The sequence below is a fragment of the Prionailurus bengalensis genome, unplaced genomic scaffold, assembly GCF_016509475.1.
Source record: "Prionailurus bengalensis isolate Pbe53 unplaced genomic scaffold, Fcat_Pben_1.1_paternal_pri Un_scaffold_82, whole genome shotgun sequence".
NCBI classification, from domain to species: domain Eukaryota; kingdom Metazoa; phylum Chordata; class Mammalia; order Carnivora; family Felidae; genus Prionailurus; species Prionailurus bengalensis.
In genome coordinates, this window is record NW_025091181.1 from 10,169 (window position 1) to 31,025 (window position 20,857).

At 37.7% G+C, this 20,857-nt stretch overlaps 1 protein-coding gene and 1 non-coding gene across 8 annotated transcripts in view; both read left to right on the forward strand.

Moving 5' to 3' along the window:
- The first annotated feature begins 546 nt into the window (after positions 1-546).
- Positions 547-20,857, forward strand: part of LOC122478539 (receptor-type tyrosine-protein phosphatase C-like) — a 68,042-nt gene continuing 47,731 nt past the window's right edge. For 3 of the 7 annotated variants that reach the window (XR_006296078.1, XM_043572088.1, XM_043572089.1), the window contains exons 1-9: positions 548-618; positions 4,276-4,473; positions 6,887-7,021; positions 9,800-9,943; positions 10,675-10,731; positions 11,909-11,935; positions 13,679-13,897; positions 15,894-16,022; positions 17,358-17,498. Coding sequence is in view for 6 of the 7 variants with exons in the window: in XM_043572088.1 (XP_043428023.1) it covers positions 570-618; positions 4,276-4,473; positions 6,887-7,021; positions 9,800-9,943; positions 10,675-10,731; positions 11,909-11,935; positions 13,679-13,897; positions 15,894-16,022; positions 17,358-17,498 (1,099 nt within the window). In the remaining variant the exon portion in view is untranslated. Of the gene's footprint in view, positions 619-4,275; positions 4,474-6,886; positions 7,022-9,799; positions 9,944-10,674; positions 10,732-11,908; positions 11,936-13,678; positions 13,898-15,893; positions 16,023-17,357; positions 17,499-20,857 lie in introns of all 7 variants that reach the window. The other 4 variants (XM_043572092.1, XM_043572093.1, XM_043572090.1 and 1 more) reach the window with 3 other exon arrangements.
- On the forward strand, positions 17,009-17,170 carry LOC122478540. The gene has a single exon (XR_006296079.1). It is a non-coding gene; the product is annotated as a U1 spliceosomal RNA (small nuclear RNA).

The window sequence follows — 20,857 nt, forward strand, 5'->3', positions numbered from 1 at the left end:
AGGAGTCGAATGCTTAACTGACTGACTAAGCCACCCAGGTGCCCCAATCCAAACTGTGCTGCTACAGCACATTCTATCTCATTGGTCATTACACTGTAAGACTTTTTCTTTCTTTCTTTCTTTCTTTCTTTCTTTCTTTCTTTTGGGGGGTCTGTATCTTACACTGAACTGAGCTCCTTGGGGGCAGGAAATGTCTCTACCTTGGTCATATTATATCGCTAGTATGTGGCATATAGCACACAGTAGGCACTCAATAAATAATCATTATCTAAATAAATGAATGCATATGGGGAAAAAGTCCAAAGTCTTTTATAGGCTTGAGATTAATTCTAATAGCTCTCCTTTATTCTGTTACTTTTTTATTTTACCTGAGAAGTCAAAAACTAATACCATAGTTTTAACACACTTGGACATTGTAAACATGACCTTAAGAGAAGAAATGTAGTTTCAGTGGTAAAAGGTACTGAATATTGCCCCTCTGTGAATGTTAGCTAACACAGAGATGATGTATATATGGAAATTTAACTTATATTTACATATGTATTATGAAATTTGAAGTTTTCTAATAGATGTTTGTTTTCCTTTTTTCAGGAGAAGACAATACTCTTTCCAGTCCTGGTAAGAATTAATATTTTCATTTTACTTATTTTATTATTTTGTTGCAAAGTTTATATATTTAATGTTGATAGAGTTTTCTATTATTGTCTAGTAAAATCATTTTACAAGGACAAATGTTATAATTATGAATTATTTCTTGAATTGTGAAAATGTTTTTGACACTTTCTTGTTCTTAATATTCCTGCTTATAACATATAAATTTTGTTAACTACTTGAATATATTATTGTGTATAAGTTATAGCTTTTCTTAAACTTGACAATAAATTGCATAGCAGGATTCCAATCTCTTTTTAAATTTTAACATTGCAAATAATTCAAGTTAGGTCGCAAAACTTTATAGTCAAAAATTGGTTAAAGAATTATCTGAGAAATTAGAATTCTAAACATATTATATATGTATATATACAAATACATATATGTATATACATATATGTATAAAAGAAAAGCTTTGAGAGTAGTAAGATATTTTATAATCATGTTCAAATTCTATTGTCACAATGGAATTAATAGTCTTAATGAGTATTCTAATCCTGAGACCAATTACATTTAAACAATGAAGATGTTAAAAATAAATTCTTACATATTATATGCAAAAATAAGAGAGAAACGTACATTTCATGTGGTTAAAAATAAGTTATATCACTTAAATGTTAGTGTTATGTAAAATGTATTACTGATTTCCTGATTCATCATACAGTTGAAATATGCATTGAGAAGGTAAGTAAAGCCACTAAGACAATTCTGACTTAATCATTTTAATGCACAGTTCTAGTTAGGTACATTCAAAATGTTCTGCAAATTGAGTTATTAAAGGAATTATTTTTGTAAATAAATGAAAATTCATTCCAAACTATGGAAACAAGGAAGCATGTGAATACTAACAAAATGCTTTTGAATCTGCATAAGAAGCACATTCTCTTATTTTTTAAAACATGTAATATTGGAATTTTACGGTTGGATAGTATGGTAGAGAAGCTTTATAAATACATGGAAGTCATTAAGGTATAGCAACTGTGATTGGTTTATGCCAGCTACTCTCATGCATTTTAGCATTTCCACCTTTTACAAATGATTAAGTTCATTCCAACCATATAAACTGGTTATTGTTGCAGGAGGGGATTGGGAATGGGGTAGAATAGGGGGTGAATGTTTAAAACGCTAGACGACTTACCACCTTCTTGAGAGAGTTTCCATTATCCTTGCACTGTTATAAAATGATGGATGACACATCCAAATGATGACATCAGGTAAGTCAAAATAGTGACCCCAAATGCTAATGAGAATGGCTTCCTGCAAATATCAACAAGAATGTGATCAGTGGAAACCAGTAGTATCTCCAAAGTGAAGATGAAGGCCAATGTAGAATTGGCAATTGGAGCATTTTTTCTCATCCTGAATTAAAGCCTTATTTATTGAACCAGGGGATGTGCAGTGAGCTTAAGATGTGCGCAAGAATATTAAGGCTTCTAGGTAGGAGGGTAGTTTTCTGAATACCGTTTTTTTCATAGACCTAGGACTGAATTTACTTGATGATATATAATCTTTAGGAATGGTACTCTTCAACAAAGCATAACCCTATTATGCGAGGTATTTGGAGTGGTTTTCCTTCTAGTCTTTTTGTAATTCAAATGTAAAAGATAAGTGGGAGTGGGTGATAAAGGGAAAATGTCACATTTCTCTCAGAGCACAGGGGATCATTGGAATCCTGCCAAAACCAAAGATAGGTTAACCTAAAAACAACAAACTAATAATTGTTCACGTCTATAATGATGGAAGTATATTAATGTTATTGCACATAATTTTAAGCTCCCTCCCCCTCTCCCTCTCATCTTCTCAATCTCTGTCCCTATCTTTCTTCTTCCTGTCTTTGCCTCCACCCTTGTCCCTTCTTTTATTCAACAAAGAGCAGGTGAGAGAATAAGTCAAGTAGGATTTAGGATTTTACACTGAAGACAGGAAGGGGTGACTTGCCTATCACTGTGCTAAATATGTTGACGTGTATCTCGGGTAGAGGTTTGTTAGTAAATATGTTGCTTTGTGTGTTATTAGGTTATGAAATTCTAGAGATTGAAAATTTTTGTTGGAAAATAACAACTGTAACAAATGTACTGAAATTACTTTGGATTTCAGTAACCACAGAAGAGTTCTACATTATTTTATGTTCTTGTCATTGGGGCAGTTCAATAAGGCTTGGATGTATTTTATTTGTATTTAGTAAACGCTGATTTCATTTTACCTTCAACAATAATGAATGAAGCTAGGACTTCTCTGTGCCCTTTCTACTTCCATTTTCTTAATTCCCCATTCAGTAATCTTTTAATTTCAGTTCTTAAATCTTATCGCTTCTAATCTTTTCCAGTTTCTCCCATTCTCATTCTCTTCCCATTTTCTCTTACTCACTCTTGGGCCATTTTCTCTTACTCTTGTTGAACTGAATTGTTAAAGTACTTGTGTGCTATCATTTGTTGTTGTTAATTAAACACTGAAAAACATAACATTTGACTCTTCGTAGAAATGAATATATGTTAAACATAGAAAATCCAGAAAAAAAAACCCCACATCTTTATAACCTCAATATCCAGAGATCACAATGTGTTGGTTTATTATTTTTTTTAACAATTTTGGTGTATTTCTCCCCATTCTTCTAGAAAGAAATACACCTTCTGAGTAAGAGAACACAAAAAATTTAAAGGCCTTTAATACACAGTGCTAATGTGCCCTCCGGAAGCTTTTATCAGTTGTACGCCTCTATCAGCTACGTGTTCCCTAATTCAGCACTACTTGTCACACTGTTATTTTTTCTTCTGAAGTGAATTGAAACCATGGAAAATGTTGTTGCAATATCTCAAATTGTGTTTCTTATATTATCACAAAGTTGAAACCATTTTGTAGACTTGGGCATTGTGTACCTGTTTGAGAATTTTGTTTCCCTGTCTTTTGTCCAATCTTTGCTTTGTTTTTGATTTGCTAAAAAGTAATCAGTGCAGGGGTGCCTGGTTGCCTCAGTCAGTAAAGCCTACAACTCTTGATCTCGGGGTTGTAAGTTCAAGCCTCACTCACGTTGGGTACAGAGATCACTTAAAATTGTAAAAAAAGAAAATCAGTGTGTACCTAGAACTTTTATTTTTCATTTTTTGTTTTCCTAGAAACACTCGTCCTCTTAATAATCCCCTTTAAACTTTATCTTTCTCTAGTGCTCATTGATAAGTCTTTTTCTTTTCTTTTTTTTTTTTTTTTTATAATTTCTGTTAGTTGACTTTCTTTATGTGTGTGCTCCGTCCTTCTGAACCCAACTGCTTTGGACAGTAAAGAAACCAGCAATCCAAAGGGAAGAAGGCAGGGAATAGCTGCTTTCAACTTCATTTCCCCATTTATATCTTTAGCCACTATATCTAAGTCTATATACCTCTGTGTGCATCTATCTATCTATCTATCTATGTGTATATATGTATATGTATTTGGTAAAATATACATACTACCACACGCTGTATATCATCTCTGTATGTTGTGTGTGCATTTACACACATATATGTATATATATTTATATACACACTGTAATGGACTGAGGAGTTAGTTAACTCAGATGAGTATATGTTGCAAGATATGATTCATGTATTTATTTTGTTTTCCTTTTTCCATCTCCCATGAATACAATAGGACTGAACTCAACAGAAAAGCCCAGTGTTCTGGCTCCAAGCGACCCCTTACCTGCCCGCACCACTGCATTCTCACTTACAAGCATCTCTGAAAGAGAATATAACTCCTCAGAGACCACGCCTACTCTTAGTCCAGACAATCCTTCAACTGAAGACTTCCTGAACTCTTTGGATAATGCTAATACTCTTAATGTGACAGGTCGGCACAGAGGTGTTAATTAACTGAAATGAGTTTAGGAGAACTTGTCTTCCTTTTTGAATCTGAAAGTTATCAGAACTGTTTTTCTTTAAAATACGTGTGCAGTTTCTACAAATGTGGTTTTATTCAAGCATGTAAAGTGTAGAACATCCAGGCGTTCATGCAATTTTGACTGACCAAAGTAGTGAAGGCAAGTTGTTGAGGAGCCGATGGACAGGGAGGCAGGGAAGCCCCCAGCAAGTAAGGCTGGTGGGGAGGGGGAGGGGAGTTTCTCCAGTAGCCACTGAACTGCATGTGCTGTGTCATCGCCACTGTTCTGCTCACTTGGGTTTTCTGCAGTGCCAGCCGGGTCAGAACTCAGCATTTCAGCGCTTTGTCAGTCTTGCCCTCCCTGGCTGTAATTCCAAAGTAGGATTTTTCTTTGTTGAACTCCACAATCTCAATACCAGAAATTACTGGAGATAAACAATTTATTTTTGAAAAACCACACCGAGGATCAATAATCCAGCTTTGCTGTTTGAATTTCCTCCAGAGATATTGGCATTAAAAAAATTAATCAAGGTTGTGGGTCTTAGGGCGGAATTGAAGGGAATGTGGCCACATTCATAACAGTGATGTGGGAGGTATTTTTTACCAGTGAAGACCACTGATGCTTTTCAGAATCCCAATAAATCTGTGGTTTGCTCATTCTATATTTGATGTTAGGTCTGCCAGTGTATTTGGCACATAAATCCACCATCATGAGGGTTGTTCATGCCTTTTCTGAAATAATGTGCTATGTTGTCATTTTCTGAGGCAAACAGGTTTATAGACATTAGAGACTAAGCTACTTGCTTAACAGTGCCATTAATCTTAGTTTGAAAAACAAGTATGTTCAACACTGTCTCAGAAATTTGGTGGAGGGGTACATTGTCGTGTTTTGAATACCATATTGATGAAGTTTATTGGCCATAATAAGCAGTTAATTAAATGATAAATGCCTCCTTATGTTGATTACAGAACTGTAAATTCAATCTTTCCTCCATTTTCTCCTTCCACCTTAGCAGAGTAGTGGCTAGGATCTATCTACACATTGCAGGCATTTGAATTCATTGCCCAAAATTTTAACAAAAAGAATGTGAGGATGAGGGTGTTAATGGTTAGGTAGAACATTCCAGGGTAAACTTTTTTACTGACTGAGTGATGTCACACAGTTTTCTATTTTAAAGTTTTCACATTTAGCTTCATGTACACAAACACACACACATAATATTCTCTATGAAGCAAAATGTGAAGAGAAAATGTTTAAAATGGAAAGGATTGGAAATAAGGATGAATAATACTAAAATACTAACTTGATGGTGAAATTAGCTTGGAAGGTTTCTTACACTTTCAAATAAAATAAGACATTTGATCTCCCTACAAAATAACTTTGCTCTCTGGTGATATTTCAATTCTCTACTGGGATAAAATCGTATGTGTTATTTAATTTATGTTCGCAATTGATTCGTATTGTGGAATACAATCCAATTTTCCTGCTTACCGATATACATTAGTAAAAAAAAAATCCCTTAATCCATGCTTCTAACAGTATAATATTTTCAAGTGTTTTCAAAATTGTTCAAAAATCATTATAATAAGCATCTGTTTGCATTTATGCAGTTGCAAAATATCAATATAGAAGTATATATAAAGTACATACTTTATGCATATATATATATACATATATATATATATAAAGTATTTACACACATACACATTGAGAATACTGTTTTCCCAAATCCTGATCCTTAAAGATACCATACCATTTTATCCATGGCGGTATATCCTCCAGACTCTAGACATGTGATTCTCTGAGAGAATCTGGGGGTGTGAGCAACTGTTTCCCCACATCTTTTCCAACACTAGATATTATTAATCTTTCAAAAACTCTGCCAGTATGAGAGTTAAGATATTTTATTTTAACATCAAAAAATTTCATAGTGATGAGCACTTTTGCCTACACTCTTTAGCCATTGCGTATATTACATGTCTTGTCCATATTTCTATTTTTCTTTTTTTTACGATTTGCATATTGTACACTGAGGGATTCTTTACTGATTCTGCCTACGAAGAAACACCCCAACTTTCAGTTTGTAAAGTTGAAGGAGAATCCAAAAAGCTCACAGAGACTTGGAGGTTAAAAAAAAAAAGCCACTTGGAAACCTGAGTCATCTATGACTTCAACAGGACCCCAGGAAGCCTCTGGGAATATGTAAATGAAGAACTCTGGTGCCACCTTCCTGCCAGGCGAACTTAAATAGAGGCAGACATACATTTTAATAGATAGGGTCATTTCACGGTTTGGTAAACAAAGATGCTGATAACGTCCTAGTATTTAAATGTTTCATCTGCAGTAGGGAAATACTGAAACGATTTCACTTTCTTACCCTAGGAGTTACACAGCCGCCTACCTTCCCCACGCACGCAGACTCGCAGGCGCCCTCTGCCGGATCTGACACGCAGACACCTAGCAGCACTGCTACCCCTCCCGCACTCACCCCTGCTCCGGGGAAGAATGACACATCAGGTTTGCCGGGCTTTTAGATTTATGCAACTGTGGAGAAAGCCTGACAGCTGCCTGTGGTTAAGAGTGGTGTCAGGGAATCCAACCACTTGTTAAACGTATAGCACTCGCTAGTTGGTGAATTCGGTATTTCATACTTTCATGTTTATCCTTAGTTTATGAGGACACCTACCTAAGGTCCTTCTAGTACAGATGAAATAATAAAGAATGAGACCTCGCAGAATAAAGGAAAAACCTGTTCCGGAATAAATGGTTACTCAGGGTGTTCTATACGTTTCTTCATATTGGGGCAAGACCCACTGCACAGTGAAAACTTTCGCTAATAATAAAGAATAGTATGTATGAAATGTTGCCAATAGACTTCCAACCAATAAACAAAATCCTGAAGAGTAGATGACTTCCATTTTCAGTGAAAGCCACTAAGAAATTGTAACCACAGTTTGTTTTTTTAAAAGAATGGGAAAAAGGAAATAGATGCTTCATTTCCCCCATCCAAACATTAAGATTCAGCTTAGCATCTCTGTATGTATATAAAACAAAGCAAAATACCCCCTCCTTTATCTTTCCAAATCAGGGTCTAAGTCACTTCATGTTGACTTTTTTTTTTATCCTGAAAGACAAAAATCCACACAGACATATATAAAAATGTGATGGCTTCAATGCCTGAAAATAAAAAGATATAAATGGGAAAGCCCATGGAGCAGGCACTAAAGTGGCCTTTCTTGGAACAAGAATCAAATATGCAAGTCCAACCTATCAAATAGAATAATTCTGAGGTATTAAAAGTCTTCCGTTGGCACAAAAATCATTACAGGCAATGCACAAAGTTAAAGTGACCTGGGAAAGAGTTGCCCTCCCTTCCCTGCCTTGTTCTGCCCACTCCAGCTACCACGAGAACTACAGTAAGACAATCTGGAACTTTTAGCAAAGCCACAGATTCAGAAGTTACAGATGAGAAGGAGCTATAAAATAACTGAAGAGGGCTGGCCTGTAGGGGCTGGTTGTTGCAAAAACCACTCTATGTGTCCTCATGAAGAAATTCTTCCTCTCACGGTGGCTAATTCCACTAATTAAACACTGATTAGGATTCATTAACCTGATGAAAATTGTAAAAGCAGGGGCTTTAGAACAGCATGAGGACAAGGGACTCTTAGGGGAGGCAAAGAGAACAAGCCTGTGAAAGAGAAGGAAAGAATGTGGAAGAAGGAGAAAGACAAACCCGCTGATTTTTTTAAAAAAATTTAATGTTTTTAAATTTTATTTGAGGTGGGGGAGGAGCAGAGACAGAGAGGGAGACCAGAATCCAGGCTCCAGGCTCTGAGCTGTCAGCACAGAGCCTGACCTTGGGCTGAACTCAGGAACCCCGAGAGCACAACCTGAGCTGAAGTTGGACTATTAACCAACTGAGCCACCCAGGCGCCCCAAACCCACTGATTTTTCAAGCTCAGCAGAGGGTCATTTCTGAGTCTATTTTTTTTTTAAGAAGAAAAATTAAACCTTCCTACCCTTCTCTGTGTTGTGTTGGAGACTTTCTCTGGGGATCCAGAACTGCAGAACTGATATTTATGTTATTCATTCTACTCTATGGTTTACTTACATGCAGGGGAGGTAGTGGCTTTTGAAGACTGAGCTGAGAACCTAAACTCAAATTTTTGGAAGATGCCTTTTCATTGCTAATGGCTGTAGATGTGAAGTTACGGACTGTGCTCGGTTTGTAATTGGACGATGCCTGCATGCTTGTCCTGAAACCGTTTCCAGAATGTGCATACCTGTTTCATTCTTCCGAAACCCTGAGAATCTTAGAAATGCAAGACTAAATTTGTATCATTGAACTGATGACCCCAGGGACCATGACAGGGAAATAACCAAACAAGCTCAAATAAAGGCTGGTTAGCATGTCCTTTGTTTTTGCCGCGACAATTACCGGAGTGCCAGTCCCCTAGTAGGCATCCAGTGAATACATACTGATTGCTTGTGTCAGAATTCTGGGTGTGATGTCTGCAGGAAGATGTAGCATGCCTTGGGTGCTTTGAAGCTTGGCAACGATAAGTCCTAACCAAATACACTGTGCAGTTTCTTCAGCTACGACACCTAATTCTATACGTATTTGCTTAGGTTTGCTTGGAAAATAAGGAAATGGTGTCTGGATGATGCAGAAGTTCTTTGGTTCTAAACCAATTTGATTTTTTCCTGGCGAGGGCAATCAACATAGTGAAAGTAGAATTGTAACCTCCACCTGGAAAGGAAAACACCCTGAGCTCAGCAGCTGCAAAGGCAGAAGCCCATTCAGCTCTCATGTAAGAAAATTAGAGCTAGGCATCTGCACCCAGAAAGGCCTCCCCAGGGAGGTGCCCCCCAGGCAAGGTTTCCAGCCCATGGCACGTTGTGCTTCCTCTTCTTCCAACCTTCACACACCCTTTGCCACCCAGAGCTCCGCAAGCCAGCACCCCACTCTGTCGCTCGGGTGCATTTTCGCCATCACCTAAGGCATCCCTTGGTTGGAAAGCTTGGCCTCCCTGGCTTGTGCAAACCAGCTGTCTCCTCAGGTGCCAAATATTTTACAAGTGGTGCTCTGATTACAAAGCTGCCTAGGCGCTGAGTTGCACGATGTGAAACTTCTGCAGGCCTGGCTGGTTTTCTTTCAGTTTTGCAGAACACAGACAGCTACGTGCTCAATCGTTGCTTGGCCTAAGCCTCGATGCTCTGTTTACGCTGAATGTCTGGCCATTGCCCTTCTGTGGCAAAAAGGGATGACCGTGATGATGGCCTTTCTGATTGCAGGTTTTCCAGGAGAGACGATTCCACCCAGCACCTTCCCTGCAGACACAGCTTTCACACCAGTAGCGACCCTCAGCCCCGCACTCAGCAGCTCTGCTGCCCTACCCTCACTCATCTCCAGCATCACCACCAAAGATAACTCCTCAGGTTTGCCCGCGGTGCTCTAGGGGTTTTGAGTTGTGGGTACTGAACTGGAAATTTGAGACTTGAATGCAGTTCTTTTACGTATTTCATACCAAATATTATTTGCAGCGACGTTTCACATACTGATATCAAATGAGCCAAAACAAAGTTGCCAGTAAGCTTTGTTTCTGGGCATGCTTCGTTTTGTTATTCATATCATGAAAGTTCAGGATATAGCTCTGGGGTCCAATCCAGTCCGGTTAACTTTCTGGCTGACTTTAGCACAAGCTACTAATAGTTTTTGGGTGATGTTTTTCCCTTCTGTAAAAATAGATATTGTAATATTCATTTTAGGGGATGGATGTGAGGACCAAATATGTAAAATGCCTGGGAAGCAGTGAGTATTTAAAAAGAATAAGTGGGATCCTTATCAGTAATTAAAATAAGGAAGTTATTGAAGGAGAAAGGAGTAGTTTGAGGAAGATTGCACATCAGGTAAGAATTACACCAAAGAAAGAACAGTTTCTCTCAACTTACTGAATGTCAAGCTCTAATTATTGGAACTATGGGTTATCTTAAAGGGCCATTGGTAGGTAGATAAGGTTTTGGCTCACTTTCCTGTTTTGACAAGGAGCAAGTGTCAAGTCCAGTGATTCAGTTAGGAGAGAAAGAAACTATCGTTGCTGAAGAGTTTTTCCCTTGCCCTTCATTATGACAAACTCACTAACTTTTATTCTCTGTTCATTTCCTTGCAGATCAGAGTCTTACGTCCACGTCACCCGCAACAAGCATTATGACTGCTTCCGCAACAGGTGACAATCTTACCCTCAGCCATGCAGTCATATTACTAGCATGTACCTGGGATGTGCTTGTAGAAGGGTCTTCCATTTGCTCTCTCGGGGGGCCCTTTTTTTGAGAAGTTCAATTGAGTATTCGAATGATGGGGGCTGTGGAATGGCAGTTAGTCTTAACACACATATTTTAGCTGTGCAATAGCTGGTGAGATCAGGGCATAATGTTACTGTGATATCTTTTCATATCATTATGACATCCCCCAAGGGTTGTGTGCTTTATGCAAAGGCATAGAAAAACGATCAAAAATACTATGACTTCTTTCTCTAAGAGTGGGCTTAGGTATTAGCATGAAAAAGAACAAGTCTATCCACGGGACTCCCCGTTCCAAGTGGCGAAAGGCAGAGGATTGAGTGCAGAGCTCCAGTCATGTGGCATGGACCATGCAAGCAAAGGCAAGAGATCTGAACGGACCCAGCAATTGGCGGTGGCAGTCAGTGGGCTGGCCGTGGCAGAGCGGGCAAGCCCATGGTCCTCTCCCAAATTCTTCCAACTCAAAGACCAGATTGGCAAGATCTCTTGGCACATTTCCACCCATTCTTCAGTTAAATACAAATATGCTTCCCCCACGATATGTTTCAATTTGTTGAAAGAGCCATTCACTACCCTGGATCCACTACAGGTGCAAAGAACTTACACAAGTTAAACTAGAGAGTGAAGCCGCCTTTGCCTATTTTCTGATTTTTTTTTTTCAACAAAGGTGTCAACTGAACTCTGTAGGGGTTATAATGATATAAATCTATTTTGAGAGTAATCAAGGGGAGGAGGACCTTTACATGTTTTTAGGTACGTGAATGGTTAGCCAAGTCACCACGCCATAATCAAATGTGTGCTGGAAAAAACCTCAACATTATTATTATTATCATTATTACCATCACGTTTATTGGGTTAAACTCATGAAAATGTCTTACAGAACTAGCTCATTAGTTTATAACATTTGAAGTTTTGAGATTAAAGCATTATACCAAGCACTGTGTTGTACATTGTACAAAACCTTGTGTTGTATGTTAAAACCCACAGACTTTCCAATTTATGAAGTTGAAAACATTGTAAACCTCCTCACCCCAAACGACCATAGCAGAGATGTTGTAAATGAAATTTTAATAATTTGCTTTCTCTCTTTTTTTTCTATTACAGTTCCTACCACACCTAAGCAATCATGTGGTAAGTTTGTTAATTTGGAGGCAGCATATATCACTTTAGAATAGCATTTTCCTTATCTGCTTCTTCATTCCAACCTCCCGGAGCCACTGACAAGCTAGACTCACTGGCTCCCATTTCCCCACAATGATTAGCTCCAAATCTTAAGAGCCTGTGTCCTTCAGAGGCAAGAAACTTTGATGTCATATTCAGACATAAGTTTCGAGCACCAGAATTAATAATTACTAGCTAAACAACTTTGGTGAAGCCACTTAACTTCAGATTGAGTGTGTGTGAAGTGGAAAATACCAAACTTGCTTTGGGGTGGCAGGAGTTGAGGATGCGTTGTAACAATAAATGTGAAATGTGGAGAATGTCTTCAAGGCTTATCAAGTAAAAGAATCTGTTTTTGTCTCTGTCTCTCTGTCCTTCTGTCTTGCCAGGGTTTGGCTCAAAGCAGATGTTTGAGAACCGCTTGTACAACCCTCTTTGCACCTTCCTACTCTCTTCCCAGTGAAAGTAGTCATTCATGGTCAGGGCTTAACCCTCCGGACATTGCTAAATCTCACCACCGAAGTCTCTGCCTTCAGTAGCTGTCCATACGTTATAATGTAAAGATCAGCCTTCATATGTTTGCTTAATTAATATGGTCTTTTATGATCATATTCCTCTTGTGTTATTGCCTCTTGACGCTCTTCACTTAACTAATATGAAACTACTTACAGTTTCCTAAACACATAATGTTTACGTCATGCGTCCGTGTTCTCTCCTGCTCTTCCTCTCCACTTAGAATTCCTCTCTATCCTCATCCAGCACCCCCGTTCCCACCATCTATTTTTCTATGTCCTGCTCATATTTCAAAATACAAACTGAGTCACCCACCTCCTCTGAGAGCCTCTCCTATCCCTACACTCTGACTAGATTTCTCCCTACTTTCCTCCCTTATTATTTTGTACACATTCTTATTTTAGGGGTTTGCTCGTCTGCAGCCACCCGTCTATGTCGGTCTCCACATTAGACTCTACATTTCTAAAAGCCGATGGTGTGTATTCTTAGTGCTTGGGACAGTGTCTCAAACATAAGGGCTTAATAATGTTCATTGGATTGAAAGTGAGGGACAAATTAGTATTTGTTGAAAAGATATTTTTTACCATTCAACAATGTTTTTTAAATAAAGAAGGGAATGCAACATAGCGCTAAGGAGAGGTACTTAGGAGGGTTCGTTATCAATAATTCTACCTAAGTAAAGGAATAATGAGGCCTGTGGCCCCTGAATTAATCTTCCACAAATTTGGAGAAACAGGTAATCAACAACTGCATTTTAGGAAGTAAGGGAAATGATAAAGCAAGAAGAAATTCATCAGATGTTTCATTCGTGTATCATTTCAGCAAGTAATTCAAGCAAGTGTGCCCCTGCTAATGACAGGTTTTATGTAATGACTTGGGTTTATGGTGGTGTTCAAAATACACTGGCCTTTGCTGTCATAGAACATATAGTCGAGTTAGGGAGATAAGACATTAATCTATTAATCATCCAAGTATAAACTTAAAAGCTGAGGTCCTTGATAGGCAGTTGATGTAAAGGGAATTTTGAAAAAATAATCATGGACACACCTGATGTGTTTCTTTTTTTTTTTTTTATGTTTCTGGGGACATTTTGTTAGATATTTGATACTTTTGAAAATCTATGTTAAAGCGCTTGCATTTGATGTAAGCTTATTCTGAAAAATTTTAAAAAAGGGAATCCACATTTTTATTTTCTTTCAGATGAGAAATATAAAGTTATCAGTGTGAAATATCGTTATGACTATGGAAATAATTCATTTATAGCAAAACTAAATGTTAGCGATGATGTGAAGTGTGAAAATGCCATATGTAAAATGAATGAGATCCGTAACCTACCAGCATGTGAAAATAAGAATGTTACTATCAGTCATACTTCTTGTGATCCTCCAAATAAAATTATAGAATTGGACGTACCACCAGGTAAGTATAAATTGGTTTCTATTTGTATATTTACAAAAGAATACAAATCCACGTGTTTTTCATTCTAGTGGGTGAAGGAATCTGTCTGGTAAATGAACAGGGGTGAGGGGAAAGATGTCAGCTGGACGCTAGTGGGCGAATCTTCTGTTCTTCTAACCCAGTGAAATTAGGAGTTCATAAGCCTTCTTTACCCCTTATTCCCTCCCTATACTCCTTTTACAGAGTGTTTCAAGTAGATTAGGTACGACTTATCCCACTGTGGATAAGTGATTACCTATAAGCTTTCTTCCCCCTCCGTACTTAGTTCAAGTCATTAAATATAGATGTGCACATATTTATTCTTCTAGATACAAGTGTGTCTGGAGTATATTGGGGTAAACCCCAAAGTCAAGGATTTGATGTTTGTGGAAAGAACAAAACTCCGTTCACACACACAAAAAGAGAGTTATAATCATGTTAAGGTGATCAAGCCACTTCTGCCGGCTCACCTACTGCTGAGAAGGGGAAGGGGGTAAGGGTATCAAGCCCCCTACACCGAAGAATATAACAAAATGCATTTTGGAAAAGGGATTCAGGAACTGTGTACATTTGTCTACTCTTTCACATCACATAATAATTCAAGAACACATTTAAATAGGTTGAAGTTTGCATCCGTATCTTGGCTATTGCAAATAATTCTGCTTTAAACATAGGGATGCATGTGTCCCTTTGAATTAATGTTCTTGTACCGTTTGGGGAAATATCCATCCGCGAGATTGCTGGATTATAAAGTAGTTTTATGATTAACTTTTTGAGGAAGGGTCATACTGTTTTCCACAATGTCTGCATCCCTACCAACAGTGCGTGAGGGGTCCTTTTTCTCCACCAACACCTGTTGTTTTTTGGGTTGTTGATTTTAGCCATTCTGATGGTGTGAGATGATAGCTCTTGTAGTTTTGATTCACATTTCCCTGATGATAAGTGATGATGAGCATCTTTTCATGTGTCTGTTGGCCATCTGCCTGTTTTCTTTGGACAAAGGTCTGTTAAAGTGTTCTGCCCCTTTTTAAACTGAATTATTTGTGTTTGGGGTGTTGATTTGTATAAGTTCTCTATATATTTTGGATACTAACCCTTCATCAGATATGTCATTTGCAACGGCATGGATACAGCTAGAGGGTATAAAGTGAAATGAAACAGTTAAATACCATATGACTTCACTCACATGTGGAATTTGAGAAACAAAATGAACAAAGGGAAAAATAAGAGAGAGAGAGGGAGAGAACAAGAAACAGACTCTTAGCGATAAAGAACAAACTAATGGCTACCAGAATGGAAGGGGATGGGGAGATGGGTTGAAGAGGTGGTTAGGGATTAAGGACTTCACTTGTGTTGAGCACAGGGTGATGTATGGAAGTGCTGAACTACTATATCATACACTTGAAACTAATATTACACTGTACGTTAACTAACTGGAATGAAAAGTTTAAAAAGTAGGTTAAATTTTGGTATTTTCAGAAAAATGTCATGTAACTTATTCATTTTCTCCAAATATTACTGAAATAAATTATCATTTAGAAACAGAAAATGACAATTTAAAAAACGTATTCTCCAAGACAGGACCCCCATACTCTAATAATCATTTAATAAAAAAAAAATCACAGAGTAAATTAAAAAGTTGAAGATATAAGTAAGAACAAATGAAGTGAGTGTTTTAAAATGTGCAAAAAAATGCAATTTCATCTAGAAATTTGCTTGGGTCCCATTTTTTAAAGGTAAGATAAATTCTAAATAAAATGCTGCCAATTAAATGCTTTCCAAAATGTGTGATGTTAAAAAAAGAATAAGCTATATAATTGAGGCATGTTAAACCCCGAGTTATTGGAGTTTTTCAAAACTTTCCAAACTAAATGCTCTCAAAGACTATATCACGAATATAGTTTCAGAGACTTTAATTGAACATATGGCACACATTATGAATCATTAATCATCTGTTTCTATATCTTCTTTTTGACAGATCCTGAAAGTTTCTATTTGAAAACTTGTACAGAGCCAACAAAAGCAAATATTTCTATTTGTTTAAGACTGGAAAAAAAGGAAAACTTTACTTGTGATGAAAAAAAGATTACACACGTACTTAATTGTGGTAAGAATATAGCTTTGATTGGAATATTTTTATGGTAGAAAGTTGTTCTAGATATTATCTATTCTTTCCTTCCTTCCTTCCCTCCCTCCCTCCCTCCCTTCCTCTTGCTTTCCTTCCTTCTTTCTCTCCCTCTCTCTCTCCTCTTCCCCCCACTCTTCCCCTTCCTCTACCTTCCTTCACCCCCTTTTGGTCTATGGTTTTATGGAGTCAAAACATTGTATTGTCTATACCACTCAAATTCACAAAATAGACAAATACTTTCCCCCAAAATAATCTTTGAAATAGCAAAAGTCAATTAATTTATAAGAATTTTCTTGGCAACTGTTATACACAAGGCATTGTTGAAAAGGTTATCAGGGAAGGGTGCCATAGAAAACATATGACAAACATACCGTTAGAATAAAAAGAAAAGCAAACGTAAGATCATGCGACTCAAGAGTTTATGTATGTGGTCAACCCTCCATCAACAAAATTCATGGACAATCTCAAGAACATTTACATGAAAGAAAAGTGGGAAAAACACAATCAGTGCCTCTAGGAATATGGGTTTGGCCTCATATGGGGGACAATAATTGAGATACCAGTTCTTTTTAATAATTAATGAATTAATGTTTTTTTCTTTTTATTTGAATTTGTTAAAGTAGAAACCCTCCCTTGATGTAAAGCCATTTGCTAAGCCGTATTTGGCAAGGCAAACAGACACACACACGCACACACACACACTACACAAAGGATGAAGTGTGACACTGCAATCATCATGTTGTAACGAAGCTTCATAGCTATGATACAAGCAGTATGAGGAAAGCAAGAACAGATTTACAATGAAATGATGATAAAGTAATGGTGTACTTAAAATATCTATTAGGCAAAGGCTAACTCAGGTGGATTCTTAGTTTCTGAACAGAGAACTCATTCCATCAGTGAAATTAGAGACACTCTCAAATTCAGTTAGACTTTTTAATATTTTCTTTAAAATCGAGTATGGTGTACTTATCTGGCAGGGGAGATACGACGATCATGAAGGTGGTTTTCCCAGGGTGAGTTTTATCCATTGCACTCCAGATGCACTGACCCCTGCATCTTCCTCAAATGTGGGTAACTCGAATGCATAATTGGTGGTAGTGGGGACTGAGTTTGCGCTTTCCTCTGGAAAAAAAATTGAGTGTGGCAAAATCATGCATTATTATAGTAGTTTTTAGTATCTTTTACTTATTTCCTATTTGCTAAAGTTTTCAATCTAATAGATATTTATTACAGATATGAAATCTAAAGAGAGAGTTAAATATGATTATTGTATTCGTACATGTACTGATACATGATACTTATTTCTTTCAGCTAACTTTTCTTCATCTAATAAGACCGAAACTTATTTGGAACCCCTTTCACCTAAACAAAATTATTCCTGTAATTTAAAAGTATTGTATGGTGCCAATGAGTTTTTGAACAAAAATGAAACCTTTGAAACAGATGTTGGAAGTGAGTATATCACTTACATCTATATGTAAAATTTCTTCTTATGGTCTTACAATTCTTTGAGAACCAAAGAAAATGATGTTGTAGATTTGGAGAAAGGGTTTCAGAAAATGGATATGTATCAATTTTTAAAGTAGAATTTCAAAAATGGATGATCGAAGATCCAAACCTTTGACAAGTTTTTTTGTTCGTTTGTTTGGTTTGGTTGTTTTGTTTTTTTAAACTGCAAATTCTTGGCCATCATGAGCTTATGGTGGACACAAAACTGAGGTACATGAAATGGTTTGTTCACTTTACTTCCCATTTCTTCCTGCAGCCAAGTTCCTTTCTTGGCGCGTCCTGCACCCTCTGCCCCTCTAGTAAACCCTACCTTTGATAGAAGTGGGCACATGGCTATGAAAACACAGTGGCGCATCTAAGGATTGGTGGCGATATGATAATTAGTGTTACTAAAATGCAAGCAATATGAATAATAACAAGACTATAATAGCCAATGACAATTAGAAAGATCCATTTTGGAAAATAATAGCTTTTGGGAGATGGGGGGCGGGGGCGGAAAGGAAGTCCTAAAATTCCACTTTTATTCAGTGGAAGGAGGGAGATTCCAGTCTAGAGTCTGCTAGGAAAAGTATGTTAATTATGTGTATGACAATTTATGAGTAACCACCAAAGAAAGAAGGGCAGAGAGAGGAGGAATGCAAGGCAGTACAGCCACTTTGGAAGATGTTTTGGTGGTTTCGACAGAACGAAACATACTCTTACCTTACAATCTAGCCATCACACTCCTTGGTACTTACTCAAATACTTATGTCAAATACTTACTTGGTACTTATGTCCACACAAAAACCTGCACAGGCATGTTTATGGCACCTTTATTCATAATTTTTCTCAAACTTGGAGGCAACCAAGATGCCCTTCAATAGGTGGATGGACAGTACAACCAGACAACTGAAATATTATTGAGCACTAAAAAGAAATGAGCTATCAAGCCATGAAAAGACACGAAGGAACTTTAAATGCTAATTACTAAGTGAAAGGAAGACAATCTGGAAAAGCTACATACTGTATGCTTCCAACTATATGATATTCTGAAAAAGCCAAACTATGGAAGCATTTAAAAGATCGGTGGGTGCCAGGACGAGGTGGGGAGAGTGAAATAAATAGAGCACAGAGGATCTGGGGGACAATAAAAACACTCTGTATGGTACCATAATTATGGCTACATGTCATAAGATACATTTTCTCAAACCTGTAGAATACATGACATAAAGGGTGAGCCCTAATATGAACTATAGACTCTAGCAGATAATGATGTGTCAGTGTAGGTTCATCACTTGTAAACCCTGGTGGGGGACGCTGGTAATGATGGTGCTATGCATGGGCAAAGGCAGGGGAATATGAGAAATCTCTCTACCTTCCCCTCAATTTTGCTGTGAACCTAAAAATGCTCTAAAAAAGTAAGTCTTTAATAATCATAATCATAAATCATGAAATAAGATTTATCCCAATAATGTAAGAATCCGTCAACCTTAGAAAATAGCAATTAAACCATTTTACATACCATTTACTTCAGGAAAGGGGGGATTTTTGCAAGACCATTGCAACAGAAGTTACATTCTTTTTTTTGTTTAATGTTTATTTATTTTTGAGAGAGAGACAGAGACAGGGCATGAGCCGGGGGGGGGGGGGGGGGGCGCAGAAAGACAGGGAGACACAGAATCTGAAACAGCCTCCAGACTCTGAGCTGTCAGCACAGAGCCTGACACGGGGCTTGAACCCACGAACCGTGAGATCATGACATGAACTGAAGTCGGACGCTCAAAACAGCTGAGCCACCCAGGTGCCTCAAGAAGTTACATTCTTAAAAACAAGACAAAAGACTTTGTTAATTCACCTACTACATGACCCACCCACTTCAAGTATATAATTCAGTGTTTTTTTTAATATATTAAGAGTTGTGCAATCATCACCAGAATCAACTTTAGAACATTTTCATCACACCAAAAAGAAACCCCATATCTATTAGCAGGCTGTTCTCATTTCTCTCCTGCTTTCCACACCTACGCAGTTACCAATCAACTTTCTGCTTCAATGGATTTTCCTATTCTGGATATTTCATATAAATGGAATTGTATAATACACTGTCTTTAGTGACTGGCTTCTTTCACTTAGCATAATGTTTTCAGGGTGCTTCCATGTTGCAAAATGTATCAATGTTTCAGTTTATTTTTTTATTGCCTGATAATAGTCCATCGTATGGATATACCTTATTTTGTTTGTTCATCCGTTGATTAGTTTTTTCCACTTTTTTGGCCATTATGAATAATGCTGCTATGAACATTCATTTACGAGTTTTGTGTATACATATGTTTTCATTACTCTTGTGTTCATACCTAGGATTAGAATGTGGGGATCATGTTTTGCATTTTGAAGAACAGCCAATCTGTTTTCCAAACTGGCTGCATCACTTTATTTGTTTGTTTGTTTATATTAATATGAAATTGATTGTCAAATTGGTTTCCATACAACACCCAGTGCTCCTCCCAAAGGTGCCCTCCTCCGTGCCCATCAACCACCCTTCCTTCCCTCCCACCCCCCATCAACCCTCAGTTTATTCTCAGTTTTTAAGAGCCTCTTGTGGTTTGGCTCCCTCCCTCTCTGTTGTTTTTTTTTCCCCTTCCCCTCCCCCATATCTTCTGTTAAGTTTCTCAGGATCCACATAAGAGTGGAAACATATGGTATCTGTCTTTGTATGACTTATTTCACTTAGCATCACACTCTCCAGTTCCATCCACGCTGCTACAAAAGGCCACATTTCATTCTTTCTCATTGCCACGTAGTATTACATTGCGTATATAAACTACAATCTCTTTATCCATTCATCAGTTGATGGACATTTAGGCTCTTTCCATAATTTGGCTATTGTTGAAAGTGCTGCTATAAACATTGGGGCACAAGTGCCCCTATGCATCAGTACTCCTGTATCCCTTGGGTAAATTCTTAGCAGTAATACTGCTGGGTCATAGGGTAGCTCTATTTTTAATTTTTTCAGGAACCTCCACACTGTTTTCCAGAGCGGCTGCACCAGTTTGCATTCCCACCAGCAGCACAAGAGGGTTTCCATTTCTCCACACCCTCGCCAGCATCTATAGTCTCCTGATTTGTTCATTTTAGCCACTCTGGCGTGAGGTGGTATCTCAGTGTGGTTTTGGTTTGTATTTCCCTCAAAGTGGCTGCATCACTTTACATTCCCCGTACAGAATGCATGGGGGTTCTAACTTACTACATCTTCACCAACACTTGTTATTGTCTGTGTTTTTTATTATAGTCATCTCAATGCGTGTGAAGTAGTACCTCATTGT